At 45.8% G+C, this 13,211-nt stretch overlaps 1 protein-coding gene across 3 annotated transcripts; it reads right to left on the bottom strand.

The window, feature by feature from the left end:
• CD4 (CD4 molecule) lies at positions 1–12,704 on the bottom strand. Of its 3 annotated transcripts, XM_087813969.1 has the most exons (11): positions 12,641–12,704; positions 12,366–12,506; positions 11,633–11,656; positions 6,623–6,647; positions 4,548–4,687; positions 3,868–4,113; positions 2,524–2,859; positions 1,560–1,760; positions 880–1,004; positions 502–569; positions 1–164 (listed from the first exon to the last, which is right to left on the bottom strand). In XM_087813969.1, the coding sequence occupies exons 1-11, from the start codon at positions 12,687–12,689 to the stop codon at positions 134–136; spliced, it is 1,386 nt and encodes a 461-aa protein (XP_087670095.1). In that variant the 5' UTR covers positions 12,690–12,704; the 3' UTR covers positions 1–133. The 3 variants fall into 3 exon arrangements, with proteins under 3 accessions (XP_087670095.1, XP_016077236.2, XP_087670094.1); XM_016221750.2 differs by lacking the exons at positions 6,623–6,647; positions 11,633–11,656 and having other exon boundaries at positions 4,548–4,706; positions 12,342–12,506; positions 12,641–12,689; XM_087813968.1 differs by lacking the exons at positions 1–164; positions 6,623–6,647; positions 11,633–11,656 and having other exon boundaries at positions 526–651; positions 4,548–4,706; positions 12,342–12,506; positions 12,641–12,689.
• Positions 12,705–13,211: the final 507 nt, after the last annotated feature.

The following is a 13,211-nucleotide window of genomic DNA, read 5'->3' on the forward strand; positions in this document are numbered from 1 at the left end:
AGGAGAGCAGGAGATGCCAGAGGCGCTGGGATCTGCTACATTCATCTGGTCCACAGGCCCAGGAGCCCAACAGGAAACGCAGGGTAGACAGCTGGGGAGGCTGCAAGTGGGAAGCTCCCCCTGGCCCAGCGCCTCAAATGAGATTACATGTCTTCTGGAATCGGCTGGAGGAAAATAAGAGGAGCAAGGTTAGTCCTTCCCAATTCCTTTGAGTTCTAGGACCTCCATGGCTCCCAGATCCCTCTTCTCTTCCGGTATGGTGATGGCCTCTGGGCCACAGCTGCCTGCTGCATCCTCTCTCCACCTTCGGCCTACTTCCTATCTCCTGAACCATCCCTCTGTACCCTTCTCTCCCCTCCACCACCTCCCTTAGCCCCCATCTTCTGGCCTGCACCCCTCCTCCCTCCTCATCACCTCCCTTTCCTCTCTTCTTTCCCCCTCCTGTCCTTCCCCTAGCCCTCCCATTCTCACCACCCCGTCCATCTCCCCCCAGTTCCTTACTGGGGGCAATGGCAGGTCTTCTTCTCACTGAGGAGTCTCTTGATCTGAGACATCCGCTCTGCCTGGCGCTGTCCAGGAAGAAGGAGGGAAGTTGTGAGGGTCCCAGGCCTCCAAAAGGGAGGTGCCCCTTGGAGGAGGCAGTGGGGAAAGCTGGGAGAGGAGAAGCAGATACTGTGGCTGAGGCCATCTGTCCCAGAGTTAACTCTCTGCTCCTTCCTGCTTCTCCCTCCCTGGGATCTGGGACAGAGCCCAGTCTGCAATAAGGAAACTCAGTGGTGGGCAGAGAGAAACAGAGCAGAAGCAGGTCACATAGACAGGACACCCTTGTTGTTGTGTGTGTGTGGTGGGCGGGCAGGTGGTCTGGGGAGGCTCACTCACCCTTCGGTGCCGGTATTTGACACAGCAGAAGATGCAGAGTCCGGTGAAAATCAGAAAGCCTCCTATTGGCCCCAGAACAATGGCCAGAAATGTTGGCAAGTCCTGGGTTAACCCTGCTTGCAAAACTGCAAGAGAGAGAGGCGTGTTCAGCTCATTACCTTCCACAGGGCACAGAGCACTCTGAGAGGGCCTGAGGAAGGCCTGGCTGCCCAGCCACTCTTGGGTCTGATCCTTGGGCTGGGAGAGCAGGGCAGGGTACACTGTGCTCTCACAGGCCACCAGGCTGGGGGGGAAAGGCTCTGGAAGAGGTTTTAAGGTTTAGAGACAACAGGGCACTCTGGGGAGCTAGAAGCAGTCTGTGTGCCTTACATATACACACACACACACACATACATGCGCATGCACATGCTTGTGGCAAGGTTAGGAAAGGAACCAGGATGGGGGCTCTTCAACAGACCTGGGCTGCAGACTTAGGGAGATAGGAACTTGAAGAACTACAGGTGGGTACCTAGAGCCCAGGACCACACCCCACTTCATCTTATCACCCCTGTATCCAGGCACCATATACATAACCCACCTATCTCAGGAGAGTTGGGAGGCTGGGACTCTGGGTGGTCTTTGCCAACCCTGGGAAGGTCCCACAGCTGAGGAGGCAGGGGTTTGGGTTAGGCCTTACTCACCCTCGAGTTTGGATTCCAGCAGGACTTTGTGCTTGTCAGTAAGTAGACAATGCCACACCCCCACCTCAGGGTCCAACACCGTCACCAGCTTCTCTTGATTTGAGACCTTTGCAGTCTGGTTGTTCAGCTTCAAGCTCAGCATCAGTTTGGGGGAGCTGGGCCCCAGCACCTCACAGGTCAATTTGTTCTCGGAATTAGTCACTGGAGAGGGACAAGAGCCTGAGGTTAGGAGCCTAGACCTCCGGGTTCCTGGCACCTCCATGCTCAAAGGGAAATCAGTAGAACAATCTAAATGACACTTTATGTGGGCGATACTCTTTTAGCATTTCAAGGCACATTTTGATGCAGTTCTAACAGAGAAAACACAGCCTTTGGGGTCCAACAGTCTTGGATTCAAATCCCAGCCCCACTGCCTGCTATCTGTGTGTCCCTGAGCAACTTACTTAGCAACCTAAGCCCCAGAGAGTTATTAAATGCGCAAGTACTTGTAAGCTTTTAAATGGAGCCTAGCATGTAGGGAGAATCAAGTATTAGCCATTGTTGCTTGTGGAGTTGTTACGATGATTAAGGAAATAGAGAAGTGAAGAACCCAGTGTGGAGCCTGACGCTGTCATCATCACTAGCACACTCAGGGCAGATTCTGTTATCCTCATTAGTAGAAAGCAGGCACACACAGGTAGGGGGCATGGGGGGGGGGGGAGAGTAGAGACAGAACTAGAACCCTGGTTGTCAGCACATGCCCATTGGGGATACTCAGTGGAATGTGCCATAGGCTGGCTCACAGATGTCAGGGAAGGACATATGGATTCCAGTTTTAGTTCTAAACCAGCCTCCAAACCAGTGGGCCCTCCATCAACTCCATCAGACAACAGCACTTAGGCATCTGTTTGGGGGCCTGTCCTGCCTTAGAAGGAGCCCTGGGTCAGACCCCTCCCACCTTCCCCTTTTCAGTCCAGCTACTCACTTCTCATCACCACGAGGTTCACTTCCTGATGCAGCTGCCCCTGGCTGAGAGACAGGGTCAGGTTTCCAGAACCAGCATCCTGAGGCAAGGCCTGGGGCAGGCTGAAGCGGAGCGGGAGTGTCTCCTTCAGCTGGATCTTCCTGTCTTGGTGAGCATTCACCACAGACACCTTCTTGTTCTCCAAGGAGAAGGTGATCCAGGACTGAAGGGAGGAAGCCCCCTCCTTCTGCCACTTCAGCTCCCCGCTCAGGTTTTCATCTTCAAAAGTAAGTGGGAAGGAGAACTCTACAGGCTCCCCTACTTTTGTATAGAATGTGTTAGAGATCTTCCTGAAAGCTGGAGGTGGAAAGGAAGAGAACCTGGGTTAGAAGGTAATAGGACGATGAGGGTGTGCGAGGTGGGGCAGGCATGCGGTGGGGGCAGCAAAAAGATGGAAAGGGACCGGGGGCATCCAAACACCCAGGTTGCCATTTCAGGCCCTTAAATTACCATCTACCTCTCCAACATTCTCTCTCATCTCTCCACCCCAGCCTGTTGCCACAGCAGTGCCTCTTCCTCCTGGAAGCCCTCATGGAACAGCCCAGGCAGAGGGGAGCTTCTCCCTCTTCAGGATCCCTGGAGCACAGAGAGCACTTGCCCTGCATTTCTTAGGTGCTTAAGTTAGTACCCTTCACAAGACAAGAGCAAACACTTACACAGGCTTACTATGCGCCAGGCACTGTTCTAAGGGCCTTACATACTACATTAATGCTCACCGTTCCACCACAAGTAGGTACTAGCATAGTGAGCATCACCCCCATTTTACAGAAACCAAGGCACGGAGAGGTTCAGTAACTTGCCCAAGATTGTCAGATCCAGGATTTGAATCTGAGTCCACACAAGCACCCTGAGATCAAGGACAGGATCTGGGGTAAGACCTGGCATTCTGGGCTCTCACTTTCTCCCACAGTGTCTAGCTCAGGATTCTAAAGGCGCACTGTAGAAGGTCCTCAGGGCTCGCTTGTGACCCCAAGTAAGTGGATTTGCCAATTTGGTGAGAGTGGGAAGCTGAGGCAACAAAGAAAATAGATGTCCTTGACACTCCTCCTTTGGGGCCTCCTCCAGGGGCCTGAGGGACCCCTCACATCCTTACATCCCATGTCCCTTCCTTCCTCCATGCCCCCCACCCTGAGAAAGAGAGGGTCCAGTGTATCCCTTAGGATAGACTTCAGCTTTAGGAGAGCCTGGCCCTGGCCTCCCTCTGCCCTCTAGTACCAGACCCAAGAGCAGAGCAGTGAGAGCAAAGGGAGGGTCTGCAGCCTCTGAAGCAGGGGGGAGTTTGCAGGGGAGAGGAGCAGCTCTTACCCAGCACCAAGATGTTTATCTTGAACTCCAGTTTCTTTGCGTTCTGGGAGACCGTGCATGTCCACGTACCACTGTCCTGCAACTCCAGCTGGGGCAGTGAGCGGCTCTTGTCCACATTCCACTCTTTATTCCCTGGACCTTTACATTTTACTGAAGGGTTACTACCAGAGGGGTTCTCCAAAGTCAGGGTCAGGCTCTTCCCTCGCATCAGGCGGATGCTGCTGTGGGTGCCGGAATTGACCTTCACTGTGGAGGGAGCAAGCCACCTGTGTCACACACACTTTATCCCCAAGGAGAAGGGAAGAAGCCAGAAAACCAAGACTGTCTCTCCATTACCCTTATCCCCACATCTCTTCCAGCCATAGCCCAGCTGCCCACCCCCAGCCCTAGGCAGGGCTTCCCTCTCCCCTCCTTTTCCTCTCTCCAATCCCCCTCTTCTCTTTCTTTGTCTCTCCCCTTCCTTCTTCTAGTTCCTGCCCTTTTCCTTCCCACTCTTTAGGTATTTTCCTCTGCCCCTGTCTGACCCAAGGCTTGAGGATGGTTTGAGATGTGGTGGCCAGTCTCATCTGGCCCTGGACTACTGAAATACCGTCAGCTCAGGCACTGGTTCAGGTGCAGGGACGGGAGAGGGGGGAGGGCGATTGACTGAAGTGTCTGCACCCCAGGTCTGCCCTACTCACATCTGAACACCAGCAATTCCACTTGTATTTCCTTGTTCTCCACTTCACAGGTATAAATCCCTGAGTCTGACATCTCAAGATTCTTGATGACCAGAGGAAAGGATCCTTGGTCCCACAGGAGTTTTTTTGATTCGACGCGACTTTTCAGTGTGGAGGGACCTGGGAGTAGAAGTCATAGAGAGGAGGTTGGGGTATCCTGGAGACATGGCACCCCTGGTGAAGTCAGGGCTCACAACTTTTCTGACCTGAGTTGCAGATTTCCTGCAGAATCTGCCCTCATCTTAGTAAGAGAATCCCAGACTGGTGAGGAGGTCCCGTTACATTCACTTACCTGGCCAGGACAATGTCTCACTAACCCAAAATAAAGTAACCGTATTTAGAGAACACCAGTTCCTACATGCCAAATACTTTACATGCACCATCTCAGATAATCTGCACGACGATTCCAAGAAATAGGTACTGGTTTGTTTATTTCGCAGATAAGGAAATTGAGGCAGAGAGACTAACTGGTTGCCCGAACTCTTATTTACACAAAATGTCGGCAGGAACATAAAGCAGTACAATTTCTTTGGGATGTAATTTGTAATATCTACAAGGAAGGATGGGTTAAACAAATTATGGTTCAACCATCCAGTGGAATGCTATAGAAGAAGCTCTTTAAGAATAATATCTAAGAAACATCATTAACTGAGTAAAGCAAGATATTAAACAGGCCACCATTTCTTTAAAAAGGAGTGGGAAATTTATCTATCTTTCTGCCTTGCATATAAACAAATATTTTTAGAAGCAAGCATAAGAAAATGGTAATCTTGGTTGCCCCTATGGGATAGGAAGTGCATACCTTGAGGCAGGTGTGGGAGAGGGGCTTTTCACTATATACCCTTTTGTACTTTTAAAAAATTTTTATTAATCCTCACCCAAGAACATGCTTAGAGAGAGGAAAGGGGGAGAGAGAGAGAGAGAGAGAGAGAGAGAGAGAGAGAGGGAGAGAGGGAGTTAGAGAGAAACATTGATCAGTTGCCTTCCATACTGGACCTAACTGGGGATCGAACACACAACCCAGGTATGTGCGCTGACTGGAAATCGAACAGGCGACCTTTTGGTGTACAGGACAACCCTCAACCAATTGAGCCACTCTGACTAGGCCCCTCTTCTACTTTTTGAATTTTGACTCCAATAAGTGGTGGAGTAAGATTAAAATTCAGGCCTATTAGGTACACTATGCACTACTGTTTCTGGAAAGTTCTCCTCCAGGCTCCTCTTTGAGTATCTAACAACCATCACCAAGAGGAGGTTCTTGTTAGCTAACCATTATCCCTGGTGCGGTGGTAATTCCAGAATTCCTGTGAGGAGGCATACATAGCAAACACACAGTGTTTTACTTAGAATGCATATTTGCAGGGATGGGAAGAAGATGACGGAGATAAAGCCCCACCCTCAGTGCTCTCCGCACCATGCCTCCCCGAGCAGTCGTCAGCCCTCTCCCTATATTGACCTTGGTGCGGGAGCCTGGATGCCAATGTTGGCTGTGCATTCTCCCTTCTCTCCTCCTCCAGACCTCATAGTCCCCTTCCCCTGCTCAGGCTCATCCTCTCCAGAAGACCTTTCCAGAGAACCTATAGCCCTGGGCACGACCCAACCCCAGCTTCCCCAACCCTCACCCAACACCCCTTTCATTTGTCCCTTCAGTTGTCCCTATTCTACTTGCTCTTTCCCTTTGGATTTACACATGATTTAGGTCCCCAGTTTTTTTGAAATCTTACTGTATTCCTTTCACAATTTACCAAACCTCTTGAAAGAGTAGCCTTCTCTAGTTCCACCCCACTTTTCACCTCTTTTGATTCTCGCCTCCATATCTAAGCCCCATTCCCTTGCCTTCGCTTTGAACTCCTGTTCTGACATTGACATTTGGGTGTTACCCCAGAATGTCTTAGATCCTCCTCCCCATTTCTGTAGCTGTTTTAAAGTCCACTGCATCCCCTGCCAGCTCTGCAGATGACTCCCCAGTTGATATTCCCAACCTTTCTCCTCAATTCTGGGCCCGTATTTCCAGTGGCCCAAGGGATAATTTTAACCAGATTAGCCTGGCATTACCCAAAACTCAGTTGGTTCAAAATGAAATGTATCACCCCTTCCCTAAAATAACTCTTCTTCCTTGCCTTCCTTTTCCACTTCTGGGCCCATCATGGCCCACTTGTCCAGGCTGTCCCATACTTTGCAAAAGCGATTGTAGGATGGTGTGAAATGCCTTAAGGGTGTGTTTGGGTCTGGGTTAAATTCATGGAGGAGCCCAGCGTTGAACCAAGACTTAAAAGTAGTATAGGCAGTGGAGTAGAGGGAAGGGAAGCAGGGAGGTCATCCAGGGAGGGGCAAAGCTCCAGTGGGCAACCACCTCCAAGCAGTGAGGAAGCCACGTGGGCGTGGCGGTTTCTGGCTGGGAATCTGTGGGAAGTGATGCTAGCAGTGAATGTCAGGCAGAAGCTTCTAGGCTTAGTCTAGTGGACTAGGGAGTGATATGTGCAGAGCATTGCTTAGGAAGTTAGCGCTGCAACAGGTGGAAAAGAAATCAAAGTAGGAGAGACTAGTTAGTAGCAAAGAGAACTGTAGTAGCAGAGAGGTATGTGGCCTTGGCCAATGATGGTGGCATTCCCATGGGAACAAAGAAGATGAAACAGAAAAACACTTCCAAAGGAGGGAATGGCTGATAGTTGGTGATGGATAGGAAACCAGGGATTGAAGTAGAAAAACATTCAGCTCTATGGTTCAGAAACTGAGGGAATTAGGAGAATGACACTACCTTTGTCAGAGATCAGGAAGTTGGGAAAGGGAGCTGCTCTACAGAAAACTCAAATCACAGAAAGAGAACAAAAGCATTGACATAAATGATTTAAGAATTTTTAGAAAAAAGCACATTGTTTCAATCTCACAGGTGATCAAAGAAATGCAAATTAAAATAACAATGACATATACTTTCACCTGTCAAATTAGCAAAAAGAAAAAATTTAAATAATAGTACTCAGTGCTGGCAAGGGTGCTAGTGAGAGAGGCATACTGTGACATTCACTAGGCTTACTGCAAATGAACAGAACCTTTCTGGAAGCAATTGTGCAGTGTAAACCAAGTGTTTTTAAGAGTTCATATCTTTAATTTATTTCTAAAACTTTATCCTTAAAACAATAATTTAAGCCCTGGCCAGGTAGGTCATTGGTTAGAGTGTCCTCCCTATACACCCAGGTTGCAGATTCGATTCCCTGTCAGGGCACATACAAGAAGCAACCAATGAATGCATAAATAAGTGGACCAACACATTAATGTGTGTGTGTGTCTCACTCCCCCTTCCTGTCTCTCTCTAAAATCAATAAATAAAAAATAAAATAAACAATAATTTAAAAATGCAAACCAAAATGTCGGTACAAAAATAACTATAGTGTTTGTTAATAAAGTACAACATTAGACAAGAGGGTAATGGCTGCATATTAGAATACATGAATTTGAGGGAATATTAGGGTGGCACCAAAAATATTTATAAATAATTTTTAATGAAATAGAAACTATTCATAATATACATTGTTAGAGTTGCGTTAAGCTAATCTTTACTTTTTAGGTTAGTTATTTTAATTAGAAAAAGTATATAGACTCAACACTTCCCTTTTCCTGGCCCACCCTTCTAATACTACTATAAACAGTTTGGTGTGGATTCCTCCATGATTTTTTCTTAGCTCATGCAAACATATATTCACACACATTATATTTTTAAATTAAAATGAGAGTAATATTACATATATAGCTTATTCTTTCCAATTAACAAAATATGCTTGACATGCTTCTGAGAATATACATGTGGAACTTTTCATTCTTTTTGTGTTCCACAGTGTTTTTCTCTAGTGTTTGAAGTACAGCAGTTATTACCTAAAGGTCTTTTATCTTTCTGAGTTGCTCCTTTCCTGGTCCTTTGGCTAGAAAAAATGGGCTTTCGTTGAGGCTTATTTTTGCCTGTGCCCACTGGTGTTTCCAGATTGCCAGCTTCTTCAGCTCCAAGACTGGAATGTATAAGGCGGCAAGAAATCTCACTACTTGTTGTTCCTCAGGTCCTGCGGTCCCTACCAGTCTGCCCTTTTCTCTCTACCTTTCAAAATCTTCTTATGTTTGTTCTATATATAATGTCCAGGGTTTTCTGTTGTACTTAGTGAGAGGAATAGTGAAAAGTATATTACTATGGACTGAATTATGTCCCTCCAAAATTCATATGTTGAAGTTTTAACACTTAATGTGATGGTATTTGGAGATAGGGCCTTTGGAAGGTAATTAGGTTTAGATGAGGTTGTAGGATGGGGCCCTCATGATGTGATTAGTGCCCTTATAAAAAATAGACACCAGAAAGCTTGCTTTCTCTCTCTCCACCACATGAGAACACAGCAAGAAGGTGCCATCTGCAGGCCAGAAAGAGAGTCCTTTTCAGAACCCAACCATACTGGCCAGCACCTTAATCTCAGACTTCCAGCCTCCAGATCTGTGAGAAAATAAATTTCTGTTTTTTGACTCACCCTGTCTATGGCACTTTGTTATAGCAGCCAAAGCAGACTAATGCATACACCTACTTCATTTTCCTGAAAGCCCTCATTTTTAAAAAATTGTATCATTTTATTGTACAAACACAATGGAATTCGTATGTACACACACTGTGCTGAAGAGCTTCCCCCCTTTAAAATATGTAAATGAGCATACTTGGGTTAATTCTGGTCACAGAGGTCAGAACAACTGCCTCATAAACAAATATGCCCCCAAATGTCTTTTAAGCCTGCAGTTATGTTTTAGGAAGGAGGATGTGATTTATAACATTTATCAAGCTTTGTAGAAATGAGTCATTTTATAACAAAATTCTATTATATTTACATATATACATGAAAGCCCTCATTCTTTTTATTACCTGCATAATTTCCCACAGTCGTAATGTAGTTCAACTCTTTCCTCACTAATTAGTGTTTAGGTTGAATTCTACTCTTTCATATTATAAACAATGCTTATAACAACATCCTTGCATAGATATCACAAAATACTCACAGTTTTATTTCTATCAAATAGATTTTCCAGAATAGACACTAGGTGAAAGGGTTTTAGTATTTTGTACTTATTAAACATTACTAGATTACTTTTAAAATTTAGTCTAATAATTGGTCATCCTATCATGATATAATGCTATTAGGGAGTAGAATAAAGGTATATACAGTATAATGTCTATGTAAATAATATGTACTATATTTGCCACACTAAACAAAGATTGGAAGGAAATAAATGTTAGCAGAGGGTATCCAAGTGCCGGAAATATGCAGGTATTTGATTTTCTCCCCTATTCTTTTCTGCATTTGCCAAATAATTTGTAATAAGTATGTAATACTCCTAAAATCTAAAGAAAAAACAGTAACATCAATCAAATTTGTATAAAGGGAGTAACATATTGGAAGGTGCAAATTAATATACAGTAAACCTTATTATAGTGATGCGGTTTCAGCAAAGTATGTGTAAGAAAAAGATATCTAAAGATCAAGCTGAGCTGGCCCACCAATTTCACTTCTAGGAATTTATGCTACAAAGACATTTGCACATATGTCCAAAGATACAAGGTTTGATTTACTGCAAATTGTTCAGCAGCAATAAACTGAAAACAGCCTAAATTTCCAACAATATGGGATTAGTCAAACAAATTGTGGTATAATTACACAAAAGAACTATACATTGCTGAAAAGAAGCGAAGTAGAAATATGGATAGATGATGATAGATTAGATAGATAGATAGATAGATAGATAGATAGATAGATAGATAGATATAGAAGCACATACATATGAATATAGAGTAATCTTTAAAATATCAGTCTAGTTTTAAAAACACACAAGTTAGAACTAGGTGTGTGATTATGGTAATCTCACCAGTTGAATGTCTCTTTTGTTTTTCACTATATTATATTCCCAGCGTCTAGAACATTACGTACCAATTGTTGGCGGGGGGGGGGGGGGGGGGCAGGGGGGGAGGATGGGGGAAGATGAATTGATTACTTAAGAGAAGAGGGGACTATATACATATGGGCTTCTACATGCAGAGTTCATCTCTTGAAGGAAACATAAAAGGTGATTAAAACAGTTGCCCCTAGGGAGGACAGCTAAGGAACTAAGGAACGGGATCATGAGTAGGAGGAATATTTATTGTCACTTTTGCATGGTTTTAAAATTTTACCATGTACCTGTATTATTTTTTTAAGTTAGTATTTTAGCTTTAAAATTAATAAAAATAAAGTTCCAGCAGAAAGTCAGTTTATTTCAAGCAACTTGGCAGAATAAAACGCAAGGATGGAAACGTTGCTTGCAGAGTCTTGGAAGCTGTGGCCCTGGGCTCTGCCCCAGGGTATGAATTACCTAGTGGGCACCAGGAGCCCATGGCCCGGGGAGGGCAAAGGTTGGTTTGATCGTAGGGGCCTCCTGGAGCAGCTGTTTGAAGGGGGAGAGGACATGGCAAGCAAGGGCAGTTAATTTAGTTAACCTGCTAATCTCTGCTTTGTGTTTTTATCATAAAGAGATCAGGACTTGGGGGTTTTGTTAATTTTAGGGAATGGCTTTTTCTTCATGTTCAGACTTGAAGAGTGGACATGGGTGTCTGAATGGTGTCTCTCAGAGCCCAGCAAGAACCTCCCCACTGGAAGGGGAGATGTTCATTTTGGGGTTTTTTTCTTATTTTAATCCTCAACTGAGGATATTTTTTCATTGATTTCAGATAGAGTGGGAGGGAGAGAGGGAGAGAGAAAGACAGACAGGTAGACAGAGAGAGAGAGAGAGAGACATCGATGTGAGAGAGGCACATTGATTGGTAGCCTCCCACATGTTCCCCAACCTGGGTGGGATGAACCTGAGACTCTTCCGTGCGCAGGCCTATGCTCTAACCACTTAGAACACCTGCCAGGGCACGAGATGTCCCTTTTCAACAAATATGGTTTCCTATGCACTGTGGTCAATTCAGGTTTGATTGCACTGAGGATAGCTTTCCACAGGAGAGCCTAGACATGAAAGTTGAAAGACCAAAGCTCCAACCAAAGAACCAAAGCTCCAACTCAGCTGTGCCTCTAACTGGGTACAAAAGCTCAGGGCAGGGGCTTCCTCTCTAGGGCTGCAGTTTCCTCACTAGTAAAATCAGAGTCTTGAACTGCAGCCATATTTCCCAGACTTCAACCATTCACAAACCTAATACATGATTTTGGCCAAATCTACCTATCCTATTTTTGTAACATTTTTAAATGGATTAACTTTTAAAAATTAAATTAAATAAATTCATTTAAAAGGAAACTTTTTATATCACTATAATAAACAGGAAACCAATGTCACTTGACATAAACAGAAGGCAACTGTAAAAAAACACCCCAAAAAAACTAGCCCCAGTCAGGTGGCTCAGTTAGTTAAGGCATTGTCCCATACACCAAAAGGTTGCAGGTTCGATTCCCAGTGAGGACACATACCTAGGCAACCAATTGATGTTTCTCTCACATTGATTTCTCTCTCTCTCTCTCTCCTTTCCTCTCTCTCTAAAATCAATAAAAAACATATTCTCAGGTGAGGATAAAAACACACACACACAAAACTAAAAACAAAGTTATAATTATCATTTAAAACTAACACATGTACCTGGGTCTCTGTCACCACCCCGAACCCTCTGGGATCCCAGAGTTTCCTAGGAGCAGAGCTCTGACACTCTGCTCAGAGATGTTCAACTCATAATGTTTTTCTCCCTGAATGGGGAACAGTCCACCCTACCTAAAGTCCAGAGGGAACCATGGCTTGCCAGAACCTTCATTCTCCGAGAATCTTTCCAGTTGAATTGCATGTTCTTCTCCTGGGAAGCTTTGCAGGGCAGCTCTGCATTTTCTCCTTCCTTACCCAGCACCACTTCTCTCCCCTGAGTGGCTCCTAGGAGCAGCCCTTGGTGAGAAAGAAGAAAGTCAGGCCTGGAGCCAGTCATTGCCCCACCTCTGCCCCATCCCCCACTTTTGCATGTCTCAATCTGCCCCTCCTCCCAGGCCATCTGCAACCACACCCCAAATCTGAGTACTCACCCAGTTGCAGCAGCAGGAGCAGGTGCCTGAAAGAAGTTCCCTGGTTCATTATGGCCTTGCTGAGGCAGGTAGGGACCTGGGCCTTCCCTTGTAGAAGGGGCAGGGCCTGAGAGAAATACTAATCCTTAAGCAGCAGGCATTATTGGGTCTGGGGCATACCGCGATGATAGGCGATCCCTCCCTCAGAAACCTACAACCAAACCAGGGACCTGGATGTGCAGACGCCCACCAGTATGTGCCACAGGATGCTGTGTACAGGCCAGGGGTGGGGTCTCTGCCAGCTGACATCAGAAAAAGATTGACAGAGAAAGTAGCAAATTGGTGGGGACTGAGACCAGAGAACCAAACCAGGTCATGAAGGTGTTTGAATGCTATGCTGGGATGCTGGGACCTGACCCTGGGCCATGAGGATCCAGCGAAGGACTTTATGTGGAGAAGGACATTATTAGATTTGCAAAATGGCTCCCTCGAGCTGCTGTGTGAAAGATGAGTGGGAGGGGGCCAAGCACAGGAGTCAGGATTGTAACAATCCTAACAGAGAAGATGAGGCCTGAATTCAGACAGGGGCTGT

The sequence above is a fragment of the Miniopterus natalensis genome, chromosome 2 (genome assembly GCF_054644295.1).
Source record: "Miniopterus natalensis isolate mMinNat1 chromosome 2, mMinNat1.hap1, whole genome shotgun sequence".
NCBI lineage: Eukaryota > Metazoa > Chordata > Mammalia > Chiroptera > Miniopteridae > Miniopterus > Miniopterus natalensis.